The sequence below is a fragment of the Lactuca serriola genome, chromosome 4 (genome assembly GCF_051521515.1).
Source record: "Lactuca serriola cultivar US96UC23 chromosome 4, Lser_US96UC23_V15, whole genome shotgun sequence".
NCBI classification, from domain to species: domain Eukaryota; kingdom Viridiplantae; phylum Streptophyta; class Magnoliopsida; order Asterales; family Asteraceae; genus Lactuca; species Lactuca serriola.
Genome location: NC_136411.1, coordinates 5,285,696 through 5,299,556, shown reverse-complemented (window position 1 = coordinate 5,299,556; position 13,861 = coordinate 5,285,696). Strand labels below are relative to the sequence as shown.

The window sequence follows — 13,861 nt, the reverse complement described above, 5'->3', positions numbered from 1 at the left end:
TTTAATGTTATAAAATTCACTTACTGAATTGAGTTTCTTTCATCATTTCTTCAAATTGTTTTCTCCCAATATTTGCATCCTTGGTTTTTGGAAAATGAATTAGGAGTTTAACAAAGTATTGTTTTTGTTCATATTTGATCCCTTTTATTTTATACACTATTTACCATTGAACTTGTTTTTCGTGTTCCAAAATACCATTGCAAGCAGCTATGAAAGGTTTTTGGCGACTTTATCACCTCTGATGGTTCTTCGATTATCTTCACTGGCGAGCGTCCGACAAACATGAGTTTTCCGACTCTTTCGAACCTACAAATCAAGATCTCAGTTCTGCACCTTCTCGATCCAAGAAGGAGGGTTGGGCTCTCGATTTTTTTGCTTCTAATGCTTAATTTGTCTTCTTCTTGATTTTCTAGATCTACAAATCGATAATATGCATAAATTAAGTTGAAACCTTGAAATGAGTTCGTTTTGGTTTCGTTTTACAGGAGAAGGGTTGTTGGCAGGAGGTAGACAAAGAGAATCAAGACTAACCCCCTTTCTTCCATGGATTAACCTACATCATCTTTGACTTTCATGTTGTTTAAACTACTTCCATGGCAGCTTCGAGTTCAACTTGTTCATTATCTTTGAGAATCATAGGTACACAAAAAGAGAATCGACACCAGAAACCATCGATTTCTAGATTTTCTATCCAATAACAATGTACACGAACCCCACCGATTTCCAAATTTTCGATCCAATAACAATATACACGAAAAACAAGTTCAATGGTACATACTGTACAAAAAAGTGATAAAATATGAACAAAAGCAATAGTTCGTTACTCTCCTGAGTCATTTTCCCTTAGTTTTTTTATACATATAAGGTTTGTAATTTTGTCTAATTGTTTTCCATATGTTTGATATGAAATGTTTGATTTAGGATACCTGTCACACCCCCGAACCAGGACGGTGGAAATGTCCGGGGTGGATGAAGTTATTGTATAGTACCATAACAGTTGAATATAAATGAAACATAGCAACCCAAGTAGCATGCATTGAGAATACAAACTTACATAGTTTACATATTGTATTTGTTCATAAGTTACACAGAAGTGACAGAAAAGTAAAAATTCCAAAATGCGATAATCCAGTTCTCAAAGACTTATGTACCTGCTTACTGGTTCCCTGAGAATACAAGTGATTTTGAAAAACGTCAACATTGAATGTTGGTGAGTTCATAAGCATATTTGTATGAAAAGATTTGTAACAACCTTGTTTAAAAATGATTTGTATATCTCCATAAAATCCAATATTTTCTATAAAAATGAGTTGTAAGTCTTATACCAAAGGCTGAAAATATATGTATGCATGTCCTTTGTTTCTTTTCCTTGTAATTGTAAAATGTACGTTCCCAGAAAATCCAATATTTTCTTATGTATGAGAACTGTAGTCTTAAATCCTAAGACCATAAAATGTATGTAATAGTGTACTGAAAGGTAGTGTGCAATTTTACAATTTAGTAAAACTGATGAAGTGTAAGCTTCTCGTAAACCAAGATAGTATTGTTAATCCTTATGTGAGTTATTATATTAATGCTTAATGTGACTGTTATGCATGTACGACGTTCTTCAGGCGTCGGAATCGGTAAGATATTTGTCACCCTAGACTGGCCCGTCTAGTTGTAGCGAACAACTCAGGTGTGGGGTTGTCAATCCCGTATAGATCTATACACAACTATCTCTCTCTCTCCCTCCATGAGACTCTGGTTTTAATGCATGACTTAAACTGTACGCTAGGTAGGTATGATGAAGTGAATGTCTCACTAGAGCATTAACAGATTTACGTGAACTACAACTTCATTTTTCTTGTATTATGAAATAGTTACACTGTTGGAAATTTATGACACGCAAATTATAGTATTAATAATTTGGCTTGTATGTTTTTGTGTAAACTATTTATATAATTTTTATATAAATATCTATTTGTAAGGTTGTTAAAACATAATATTCTTGTGTTTTAAATCATCAAAACAATGACAACTAAAATACGACAGTTTTTACTAGAAAAGTTATTTTTAGTAAAAATCTCCAAGAATTTTTAGTTTTGTAATTCTCATACTTGACCGATTGAAACTTATTTTTCAAAATAGAATACTTTTGTCAATTTTACCATAAAAGTCACGGTTTTTAGAAAAATCAAATGGTGCCTTCAACATTTTTATATCAAAATTTATACCAATGTCAAGTAGTAAAAGTGAGGCATGTAAGTATCCAAAGGTCTAATATATTTTGGCTTATATCTTATATGTTTTTGGTTATCTTTGGGTGCATCGACCCTTAGACACGATTTTGTGTAAACTAAAGTGGTGATAACCACCTAGATCATGATTTTTAGGTGATAAACAAATGAATATATACTTTTATACAAGGATTATTCCATATGTAAGAAAATAGATCTAGTTCATGCAAATATCCAAAGGTCATATACATTTTGTCTTGTAAAAACCTTGAAAATCACAATTTTTGTGTATGAACATATGATAAGTTCATCATTTTATGCACATATTATTTCACAAACAAGTTGGTGCATGCAAATATCCATTGGGTAAACGAGTTTTGACTTGTATCCCCCCCTAAAAGCATGTAAAACTCGAAAATAATGGGGGTATGAAGCTCACCTTGGTTGTTTTCGTCGGTGGTTGGAAGGAAAATGAATGAGATGTTGAGCCTAGGATGAAGATGATGAACCTTGAGAAATTCTTGGGAAGGTTGGTGTTTTAGGGATTTAACACACGAAAAAGTGCGTGTAAACATGAAGAACTTGACAATAAAATGTATAAAAACACTTAGGATTCATGAAGGAACTTACCAAAAACTCCTAGAACCGACCTTGAGGTGGTGATACTCGAAGAAGGTGATTTTGTTTTGAGAAATAAGAGAAGTGAGTGAGTAAAATCAAGTGGAAAGAGTGGGATAAACCACTCTCGGCCGAAGTACATAAGGAGGAGGGGGTGAGCTCTTTTGTCTTTGCATGTTGGTTATTTGGGGGTTATGCATGGAGGCATGAAGTATATTAGGGGGTAAGGTGTGGGTATTTGGTGGTTAATAAGGTGTCATCACAAGTCAAATCTTGGGTTATGCATCCAAAAACCGATTTTTGCTAGCATAAGATAGGGTTTTCGGTTTTAGGGTGGCCGAAAACACCCTTCATCCTCAAAGGGTTTTCGGTTTTTGGGTGGGTTTGAGTTTTTAGGTTTGACATGGCCCGAGAAAAGGGTTTTCAATCATGGGTTACTTGGGCCGAGAACTTCTAAGCAAAGGCCCAAAAATTGGTTTTTGTTTAGCTATTAGATCAAACTTGAGCTTTTAAGAGATTTTACAACTCGATTCTTAGTGTATGCATATCTGTACTCATATAACATTGTCATTTTGAATTACCATAATCTATTTCAACAATGTTACATAGAGAAATTGTTTGTACTTGAATACAATATTCACCTTAAAATTGCTAGTTGTGACAATACCAAATTGCATTGTTTATCTTATGATTTGTTTTATAGTTACATTTTTTTATATTCAATATTATGACTCTAAAGCGTACCTTATTTGAGTGGTTTATATTGCGGTGATAATATTGAATATGAGAATGGATTCATCAACGGTAACTAGTCAACTTTGACTACTTCAAGTATTCTTAGGTATAAAATATGGTATGAAAAATTAAAAGATTTGGTTTATACACATGTAGGACTAGTATGACACCCATCATATGTTATCATCACCTCAACCTCACTCACAAACTATCCCCTCGTACTCCTCATTGTATCTTCTTAGGCTACCCATCTCATCACCTATGCTATTGATGCTATGTTCTTCAGTCTAAAAAGATAATCATTTCTCGACATGTCGTATTTGATGAGACTATTTTCCCCTACGGCTCAACACTTCCGCATCCCCCCCACTATCGTTGATGATGTCACTTCTTCTCTGTTGCCAACTGCTGCCTTCGGCAGTTCCTCTGTGACTGATTCTATCGTGATCCCAGCAGCCCCTGTCATCACTGACTCCATATATACCAACCCCCATTCCTTTTCACCCCATGACTACAAGAGCCAAACATAGTATACATAAACCTATTACTAGACTCAATATTCTTACCCAAACTGAATCATCCCTTCCCCGGTCTTATTTACATGCTCTCAATTATCCTCATTTACATGTTTCAGATGATCCTCACTAGCATTCAACAATGCAAGAGGAATATGATGCGTTAATGAAAAACAACACGTGGAATTTGGTTCCACAACCACAAGAGGTTAATATTGTTCGATCTATTTGGTTATTTAAGAACAAATAAAATGCAGATGGCTCTTTAAGCAGGTATAGGCCTGGTTGGCGGCAAATGGAAAAATTCAACGTCCATGGATTGATTGTGATGAGACCTTTAGTCTGGTGGTTAAACCGGCTATCATCCGGACCGTCCACAGTCTTTTTGTTTCTCATCATTGGCATGTTCATCAGCTTGATGTGAAGAATGCATTTCTCTACGGTCATCTTCAGGAGACAGTTTACATGCATCAACCTTCCGGGTTTTGCGAACCGGTTCACCATGATTATGTGTGTCGTCTATAGAAGTGGTTATATGGTCTCAAACAGACACCTCATGTATGGTATCATAGGTTTGCTCATTTTGCCACCCAGATCAGATTTACTTAGTGTCTTTGTGATTAATCTCTATTCATGTATAGCGATGGTCATTTTCTTGCGTATATTTTTCTATATGTGGATGACATTGTATTTACTACCTCTTCCAAGGATCTTCTACAGAGACTCGTCACTTATTCAATTAGAAGTTCTCTATGACTGAACTTGGAGATCTTAACTACTTCTTGGGTATTTCATTTCAACGCAACACCAATGGTATGTTCTTCATCCAGAAGAAATATACTTTGGATATTCTAGATCGTGCTCAGATGCAGTCTTGTAATCCTTTTTGCATTCCTGCATACACTCATGCTAAGATGGACATGGTACTCCGGTTGCTGATCCCACACTTTTCCAAAGTCTTGTCGGGGCTCGTTAGTATCTCAAATTCACTCACCTCAACATTGCCTTTGCAGTTCAACATATATGTCTATACATGCACGATCCCCGAGAACCACACCTTCATGACCTTAAACGTATTTTGCGTTATCTACGGGGCACTATTGATCATGGTATTCACCTACATGTCTCTCCTTCACGCGATCTTATTGCTTACTATGATGCAAATTTTTTTTTTTTTGGGGGGGGGGTAACATTATTTCTTGGTCATCCAAGCGCCAGACCACCATCTCTCGATCTAACGTTGAAGCCGAATACAAAGGTGTGACAAACGTTGTTGTTGAAACATCGTGGCTTTAGATTTTGCTCTGAGAACTCCATTTTACGTCATCCAACGCCATAATTATCTACTATGATAATGTGAGTGCGTTTTACATGTCTAATAATCATGTTCAATATTAGCACACCAAACACATCGATACTGATATTCACTTTGTTTGTGACAAAGTTGCCATTTGAGATATTTGGGTTTTACAAATTCCTACTACATCTCAGTATGCCGATATTTTCACGAAAGACCTTCCTTCCACTTTGTTCCTTGACTTTAGATCCAGTCTAAAAGTTCGTTCTTCATCTCTCGTTACGACTGAGGGAGGATGTTAGTATATATATTTATGTGTTGTATACTGTCACACCCCAAAACCGATAACGGCGGAATACGTTCCGGGGTGGAGGACGTCATGTACAGTATCATCACAATTGCATAATAGTAAAAGCAAGAAAACAACAACCATTTCATTTACATAGTGAGTTTAATTACAAGCGTGTTCAGTAAAGTTTCAATATACACCAAAAAATATAACAAAAATAAGAGATGGATCTTGTATGCTCCATCTTCTCCAAAATGTTGCACCTGTACCTATCTATCTTTGACCTGAGGATACAAGTTATTTTGAAAATGAGTATCAGCATAAAGCCGGTGAGTTCATAAGAATTTAGTGTGGTTGATGTATAAAATGTTTTAAAACTTATAGTATGAAAATCTGCAATTTATGTTTATAAGTAGTAGAAAACCCTAGAAAATCCTATATTTTCCAGAAAGTACATTGTAAGTGAAATCCTTTAAGTTGCGTGTAAGTTTTATCCTTGAAAACCTTTAGTTGTAAAAGTCAAGTCTGTAATGTAGATAAGGAAAGTTATGCCTGTTGACAGTAGTAGTGGTGCAAACTTCCATTAGTAATAGATACTTACTTACTTCGGGATGTTAGCTTAGACTTTAGTCTTAGTGTATTACTGTAGATATAACTGCATTCCTTTATGTGACCAATAGTGTGAGAAATAGAGAGTCCGATGACCTTCCTGGTCATACGTAGTGTAGTGAAGTAGTGCCACCCCTGAGCCTGGTCGGCTCGAACTATAGTTAACAATTGATATATAATAGTGTCTGCCCCGTATAGATCTATACATGTAGTGTCGCCTTCCTTCTGGAAAGCCTTGGTCATAGCATGTAAGTGCGGTAGAGCGTCTTATATAGGGATAGTGTGTTATATTCTGGATTAGTGTTTTCTCTTGTATTATAAAGTAGTAGTCTTTTGTATAATTCATAAAGCGTACTCTTATACATGTATCAATTTGTAATAATAATAGTTATAGTGAGTATAGTAGTAGAAGTAACGAGCAGTAGTCTTAACTATACCTATTATAGTTAACTTAGTGTGTATGGTTCCCGGTATTTGTATAATCAAAGGTATTGAATAACATGAAGACTTTTACATCTGACACCAATATACATGATATATAATTAAGAAATCAACGACAGTCGGACGGATAACAAATACTCTAAGACCACATCAAACAAGAACAGGAAGTAAGGCGAGCTATCGGTCCTAAGTTCTTCAAGTCTTACTTATATAAATATATTAATGTAGATATATTTTTATAAAAAGTAATTTAAACATAACTTGAAAATAATTTAAGAACAATTTAACTTTGAAAATGCATTTGATAAGTATCTACAACCTTTATATTGACAAGTAACTAAAAGTATTGAAAAATTCCTTCTTAATAGTAAGTTATCAATCACATATGATTTGTAAATAAAACTTGTAGTATTGTACTTGTATCCCCCCCTAAAACATGTAAAAACAGTTGAAAAGGTTCATTAAGGGGTATGAACTCACCTGAAATGAGTAAATCGGGTGAATGTGTCGGATGAGCGTTTGGTGTCAAGTAAGGACTTGTACACCCTTTATGACCCTAGTAACATATGAGAATATATGTTTTACAAGTAATTAGTGATTTAAACCCTTATTAAAACATTTAGACATCCTAATGTGATTAAAGGTCTTATGGTTGAGTGCTAGAAGGTTAATGGGTTGTATGGAAGGAGTGTATGACCTCACATTGGAGTTTACTCTCCTAAAACCCACTATAAGTGAGTTCACGGTTGGGAGGCCACATCCCCTATGAGTTTACGGCCGTTAACTCATGGGAGGAGTGTTTTTGAATGATTTCAAGTCTCGTGTGGTTCTAGAAATGGTTCAAAGGAATTATACAAGGCTATAGGGGTGTTTAAGGGTCCAAGAGTATACTCCCTTGGATTTTACGGCCCAAAGGCCACTCCTTGGGAGTTTACGGCCGTAAACCCTATGGTTTATGGTAGTAAACTCTCATACACCCCATTCCTTGATTTCTAGGCCTTTGGTTTAATTCTAACAAATTCTAGTAAGGGTATAGGGCTCTTTAGGGGGCTTACACTCCCATTTTGCATGATTTAGGGGAGTTTACGGTCTAAGCATATGCTTGGGCCGTAAACTCTATTTTTCCCTTCAAATGTTTGTGTTTAATTGTTCCAAACCCGAAATAGCAAGTCCCTAATCCATATCTTAAGCCTAAGGGTGGTTTGGAAGTGTTTTTGGACATGTTTTGCATGGTTAGAGGGTGTTTACGGCCTAAGCATGTGCTTGGGCCGTAAACCCTCTTTTATGCCCTAAAAATTGTTGTTTTGAGGTTCAAACACTTCTAGGTTAATTCCACAACTAGTTTCTAAGCTCAAATGAAGGAAAAATGGGACTTTGGGCACCATTTTAGGGGTTCACGGCCTAAGGAGGTTCTTAGGCCGTAAACTCCTTTTTGATGGCCATTTTGTGTGATTTTTGAGCTATTGCAACAAGAAATGATGTTTAGAACAAGTTAGGGTAGAAGATCTTACGTTTTGGAGTTGGAAACTTGCGGTTTTGAGTCGAAAACGAGCTAGAGAGAGAGTGTAGAGAGAGAAAGTGGGTCTAGAGTGGTAAAAGGTTTCTATGGAGTGTCCAACTCCCTATATATAAGTCTTGGGTGTTGTACCCAGTATATGACTACCCGATACTAATGTTTAACGATGTTTAAACTTTTTACCTGGTTAAATGGTCGTAATAAAAATAACTTTTTCCAATTAAATGGAAATGTAAATTACTAGTTTTTATTTATTTTATCACGACGATAACAACATAAAATTTAAATAAACAAATAAACATTTATTTATTTGACGACCCCAAATTAAGGGAACTTTTATAATATAACATATTCTGTTAGCGGAAACGGGTTAATATAACGGAATAAACTTTGGGTAGTCACATATACTTATATCTAGTTTAGCCATATATTGGCCCAAGGCCTTTTTGTATTTACACTCCTGTGACATGTATATATTTTGGCTTGTGAATGTGATTTGGCTCATGGGAAATTACCCTCAACAATATGTCTATTGTAGTTTAGGGGATGAAAGGGGACATACAGGGACGAATCTAGTATGGTGCCAACGGTGGCACCGGCAACACCTAGTTTTTCCTGACGTAGTGCAAAATTTTCTATTTTTTTTTCTACTATAAAGTGTACCACCGGCAACACTTACTATGGATCAGCAACATCTATTACGGACAGACAACACTTACTACAGAATCCTGGGTCCATCCCTAGAGACATGAGTCCTTGCTATATCTCGAGGAGCTTTGCTTAATTGTATATGATCTTTATGGCGGACTATATGGCGTCTAATCCAAATTCCGACTTCTGATTTAGGCCCGAACTACCGTGTTGGTATTCAGCCATCCCACAGGATACACAATTACCAATGATAGAAAGTTTTTAATTGAACATTCAAATAGTATTTAAAAAAAACAACTATTCTCAAATACTTTTGTAGAGTTATGATTTTTTTGTTTATAAGATGATGCAATAAAAAATTTATAAATAACTTTTTTAGTACATATGTATTGATGGAAAGTTAAGACGTATTAATGGAGCGGGGACGGAAAGGGGCGAAACAAAATAACAATTTAGGTATACGGTTTTTCCATTATTATAATTTTATCAAAGCTGTAGAAAGATAAGATCGTGATTTCGCTTTGAAGAACACCCACTGTAGATAGACAAAGAGAAAGACCGAGAGAGATACAGATTTTCCTTTGTTATCCGGAGCAATTTGTGTGAACTCTAATATCCTCTCAAAAAACCTAAAACGGGTATGCATCTTTCTTCCTTTTTGTCGCCATTTTCCTGTTTATTTTGGCACTTCCTGTCGTTTTTTGCACCGATCGAGCTTCGATCTGATTGTTATTTTGTTCTATATTGAACCGTTGTTGATCTTTTAAATTTGATTTGATGTATAGCTGCTTCCCACTTGTCAAACTATGAGATTAGGTTAGTTTTTTTTTTTTTTTTTTTCATGTTTGTGCTTGTTTCATGTTATAATGAGCTGTTTATTTAGAGATTTTTGTCTGTAACTTGGTTTGGTGGAATTGGTACAATCGTGATTAGAAAGATCAGTTTTTTTTTTTGTGTGTGTCTGGGCCTTAGATCTCTTTTGTATATGATGAAAATTTTGTTAGATTTTGACTTTTGAAATACGTAGATATTTGAGTTCATTTTCATTGCTTCTCTGTTCCAGAAAAAGAAGGCCAAACATATTGACCTTTTGATGTTCTTTTCAAGAAGGATGATCAATGACACATTTAGATTGTTCATTGTTCTAGCAATATTAGTTACATCATTTTCCTATTGTCTCTTACAAAAAAAGTCACTCATGGGAGAGTTTAAGGAGTCATCGTATTGGAAGAAAGTCATTTGTTGTGAATTGAAAATGTAAACACTGCAAGGCTTAAAGACTACTCATCTCTTTCATTCATTCATGAATTATAATTTACTATAAGATTACATATCTTGTTTTATTGGTTGGGTTTTAACATGTTACATATGTGGTAACACACATATACAGGTAATTTGTGGTTTATCTCATCGATCTTGACGAGGTGTTGACTTGAGTTGACTTAATGGCTGAAGAGCAATTAGATTATGGAGACGAAGAATTCGGAGGGTCCCAAAAGATGCAGTATCATGGAGATGGAGCAATTCCTGCACTTGCAGATGATGAAATTGGAGGTGAAGATGATGAATATGATGATCTTTATAATGATGTCAATGTTGGAGAAGGTTTTTTACAAATGCAAAGATCTGAAGCACTTCCATCTACAAACATAGGAAATGGAGGTTTCCATGATCAAAAAGTTAATGTTCAAGAACCTCGATCTGAAGCCATGGTGTCACAAGATATAAACACAAACACAAACACAAACTCAAACACAAACATAAACATGAACATACCTGGTGTTGCAAATGAAAGCGCGTATCCAAAAGAAGGTATGACTGTTGATCTTTTACAAAAAAGAATGGCCCCACTTCCTCAAGTGAGTAATGATGTCCAGATGGGTTTTCGTGGGCCCCAAAAGATCCCCGTGGATCCCGTTAACATAACAAACGAGCCTCCTCCATCTATGCTAAATTCCAATCCTGGTCATCAAATGAACGTGACACGACCTGTCATCACCGAGAATCAAGCCCGTCCACCTGGTGAAACCGGTGCTACCACCCTGTTTGTTGGTGAGCTACACTGGTGGACAACAGATGCTGAGCTGGAAAACGTGTTGTCACAATATGGAAGAGTGAAGGAGATAAAGTTTTTTGATGAGCGTGCGAGTGGGAAATCAAAAGGGTATTGTCAAGTTGAGTTTCATGAGTCAGCATCTGCTGCAGCGTGTAAAGAAGGAATGAATGGTTATCTTTTCAATGGAAGACCTTGTGTGGTGGCATTTGCGTCCCCACAAACTATTAGACAAATGGGCGCTGCTTACGCGAATAAAAATCAAGGACCGGTTCAATCTCAAGAAGCGGGGAGGAGACCGATGAATGATGGAGGAGGACGCGGGGCTGGTGGCGGCGGCGCTGGTGGTGGTGGTGGTGGAGCGAACTTTTCCGGTGGAGATTCCGGGAGGAATTTTGGAAGAGGAAATTGGGGGCGAGGAGGGCAGGGGGTGGGGAGGGGTGTTGGGAATATGAGGGGTAGAGGGGGGATGGGGCCGAAGAATGTGAACGCGGGTCCGGGTTTCGGATACGCGGGACCCGGTTTCGCGGGTCCTCCGGGTGGGTTCATGCATCCGCAAGGTATGATGGGGGGCGGGTTTGACCCGACTTATATGGGTCGTGGCGGTGGGTATGGCGGGTTTCCGGGTGGTGGTTTTCCGGGGATGATGCCGAATTTTCCCGGGATGGGGATTGCTGGGGTGGCGCCGCATGTGAACCCTGCTTTTTTCGGGCGGGGGATGGGGGGGATGATGGGGGGTGGTGGTGGTGGGATGGAGGGCCCACAAGGGGGGATGTGGGGGGACACTGGGATGGGTGGTCAATGGGGAGGAGGAGGAGGAGGAGAAGAGCATGGTCAAAGGACTAGAGAGTCAAGCTATGGTGGTGAAGATGGTGGGTCGGAATACGGGTATACGGATACGGGTCATGAGAAAGGGGCACAACGGTCAAATCCCGGAAGAGAAAAGGAGAGAGGTTCTGAACGTGAGCGTGAACGTGAACGTGAATGGTCTGGGAGCTCTGAAAAAAGACACCGTGAGGAGAGAGATTATGAAAAAGATTATAAATATAAAGAGGAAAAAGACACTAATAATAATCATAATAATAATAATAATAATTATAGGGAGCATCATCATCGACAGAAGGAGCGTGAAGATGATTGGGATCGCGGGCAGTCCTCCACCCGGTCAAGGAGCCGATCTCGGGCAGCCCCGGAAGAGGATCATCATCGGTCCCGGTCAAGGGATGCGGATTACGGGAAGCGCAGACGCATGCGGTCAGATTGATGTGACAGTGGTGGAATGGAGTGGAGGGCAATTACGTCATTCTTCAAACTCACTCGGCTGATTGAAAAGTAAGTTCTACATGACATTTGGAGGGACGCGTTTGCTTGCTTTAATTATATCCTTATTGTGTTAAAAAAAATACATTTACATTTGTAGTTTTTTTTTTTCTTGTGTGAATTTTTTGGTCTTAAATTTGGTTTGGACATATAAGACCCCTGTGATACTGACCTATATTCTTTATGGGGTGGGGTTACTTATACTTATAGTCCTGCCTAAACCAATCTCAATCTTAGGGCGTGTGACCTTCTTTCTCTTCTCTCGAAATACTTGAAAAGTCAAACTGTTGTTAATGTTAATTTTGTTATACATTATATTTGTTAACAGAGGATATTAATTGTGGAGGATAGATAGTTCTAAAAATCAAAGAAACTATTAATATAAATATATTTAACTTTGGGTGCTTTTGTCATTAATGGTATTCAGGGAACAGAAATGGCAGAAAGCCTTCCTTTGGTTTGTGTGTTTGACCTGGACGAAGCTGACTTGATTGAATGATTGGTTTCTATATATATACATATATATTGTATTGTATTGTGTTGTAAAAAGTAAAAGCATCTCATTTTTGTTGCATTGCATTGTTATGGTGTCATTTAGAAGCATTATCTAGGATAGGATATATGTAGTAATAGTATTGGGTATGTCACCCATTCCATTCTTCTATTTGGTTGTAACTTGCATTGTAATTTATGCCCTCTTGTGTTTTTTTTAGTCTCTCTGTAAGCTCCAAAACGGAGATGTAATGTCCATGTGTAGAGAGAGATGATATGCTAGCTGTTAGTTATAGGTTGTCTTTATGCTTTCGCCAGTTGCTTCTGTATTTTAAAAGGGTGCTTCTGCAATTGCATGCTATATGTAGCTTTTTAGATTTTCAATGTAACATTGTAACATAGTGTTTAGTGATACTGGACTTTGTTTTGTTGTATTCTTGATTAGGAAAGGAAAGCCAGTTTTGTACTAATTATGTTGTAATTCCTGTAGATTTCAGGGTTTTATTTTTGATCATCCAAGAATGTATCCTAATTCTTCTGTGTTGTCATATAAAGCCTGCTTAATGTGTAGTTGCATATTTTTTTTTTGTCTAGGTTATGTTCTCTGTTTCTTTATGAAATATTCATTGTGTGTGTTTTAGGATATTGTTGTTTCTTGGGTTTAGTCATATCATATAGCTGTGCTCATTCTGTCTAACATGTTGTTAGGTCTAGTAACATGTGCTCAATCACACAGTGGAAATCTTTCTTAATGATGTATGTGGCATGTGGGATTCTTTGTTAAGTAAGTTATCAAGTCATTTCTTTGTTAGGTTACTAAGTCGTCATTTCATTACAGAAATACACATATATAGTTTATCGGATCAATATTCTCCTTGTTTTCTCAAGTGAATGGTTTAGATGGGTTTGTCCTAATTCTCTATTATATGATTATATATGTCTTTAACCATTTATACACATTGATGATTTGGTTATATCCGACACAAGTCATAATGTAGTTACAAATAGGATACACTACGGTGTAGATTTGATAGCATCATCTTAGTGGTCGAGTTTTTTGGGTTTAATTGACTTGATGGTTAATGCGTAATATGGCCAGTTATAAA

General features: G+C 37.0%; 1 protein-coding gene across 3 annotated transcripts; it reads left to right on the top strand.

Moving 5' to 3' along the window:
- The first annotated feature begins 9,307 nt into the window (after positions 1-9,307).
- LOC145100951 (RNA-binding (RRM/RBD/RNP motifs) family protein) lies at positions 9,308-13,225 on the top strand. 3 transcript variants are annotated; one of them, XR_013705371.1, is made up of 4 exons: positions 9,308-9,528; positions 9,954-10,147; positions 10,281-12,275; positions 12,691-13,225. XR_013705371.1 is itself a non-coding variant. In XM_079038100.1 (2 exons), the coding sequence occupies exon 2, from the start codon at positions 10,336-10,338 to the stop codon at positions 12,205-12,207; it is 1,872 nt and encodes a 623-aa protein (XP_078894226.1). In that variant the 5' UTR covers positions 9,309-9,528; positions 10,281-10,335; the 3' UTR covers positions 12,208-12,588. The 3 variants fall into 3 exon arrangements, 1 of the variants encoding a protein (XP_078894226.1); XR_013705370.1 differs by lacking the exon at positions 9,954-10,147 and having other exon boundaries at positions 9,309-9,528; XM_079038100.1 differs by lacking the exons at positions 9,954-10,147; positions 12,691-13,225 and having other exon boundaries at positions 9,309-9,528; positions 10,281-12,588.
- Positions 13,226-13,861: the final 636 nt, after the last annotated feature.

Bases quoted from the DNA above. Each gene is read 5' to 3' on its own strand.
- LOC145100951 (XM_079038100.1), top strand. From the start codon at position 10,336: ATGGCTGAAGAGCAATTAGATTATGGAGACGAAGAATTCGGAGGGTCC.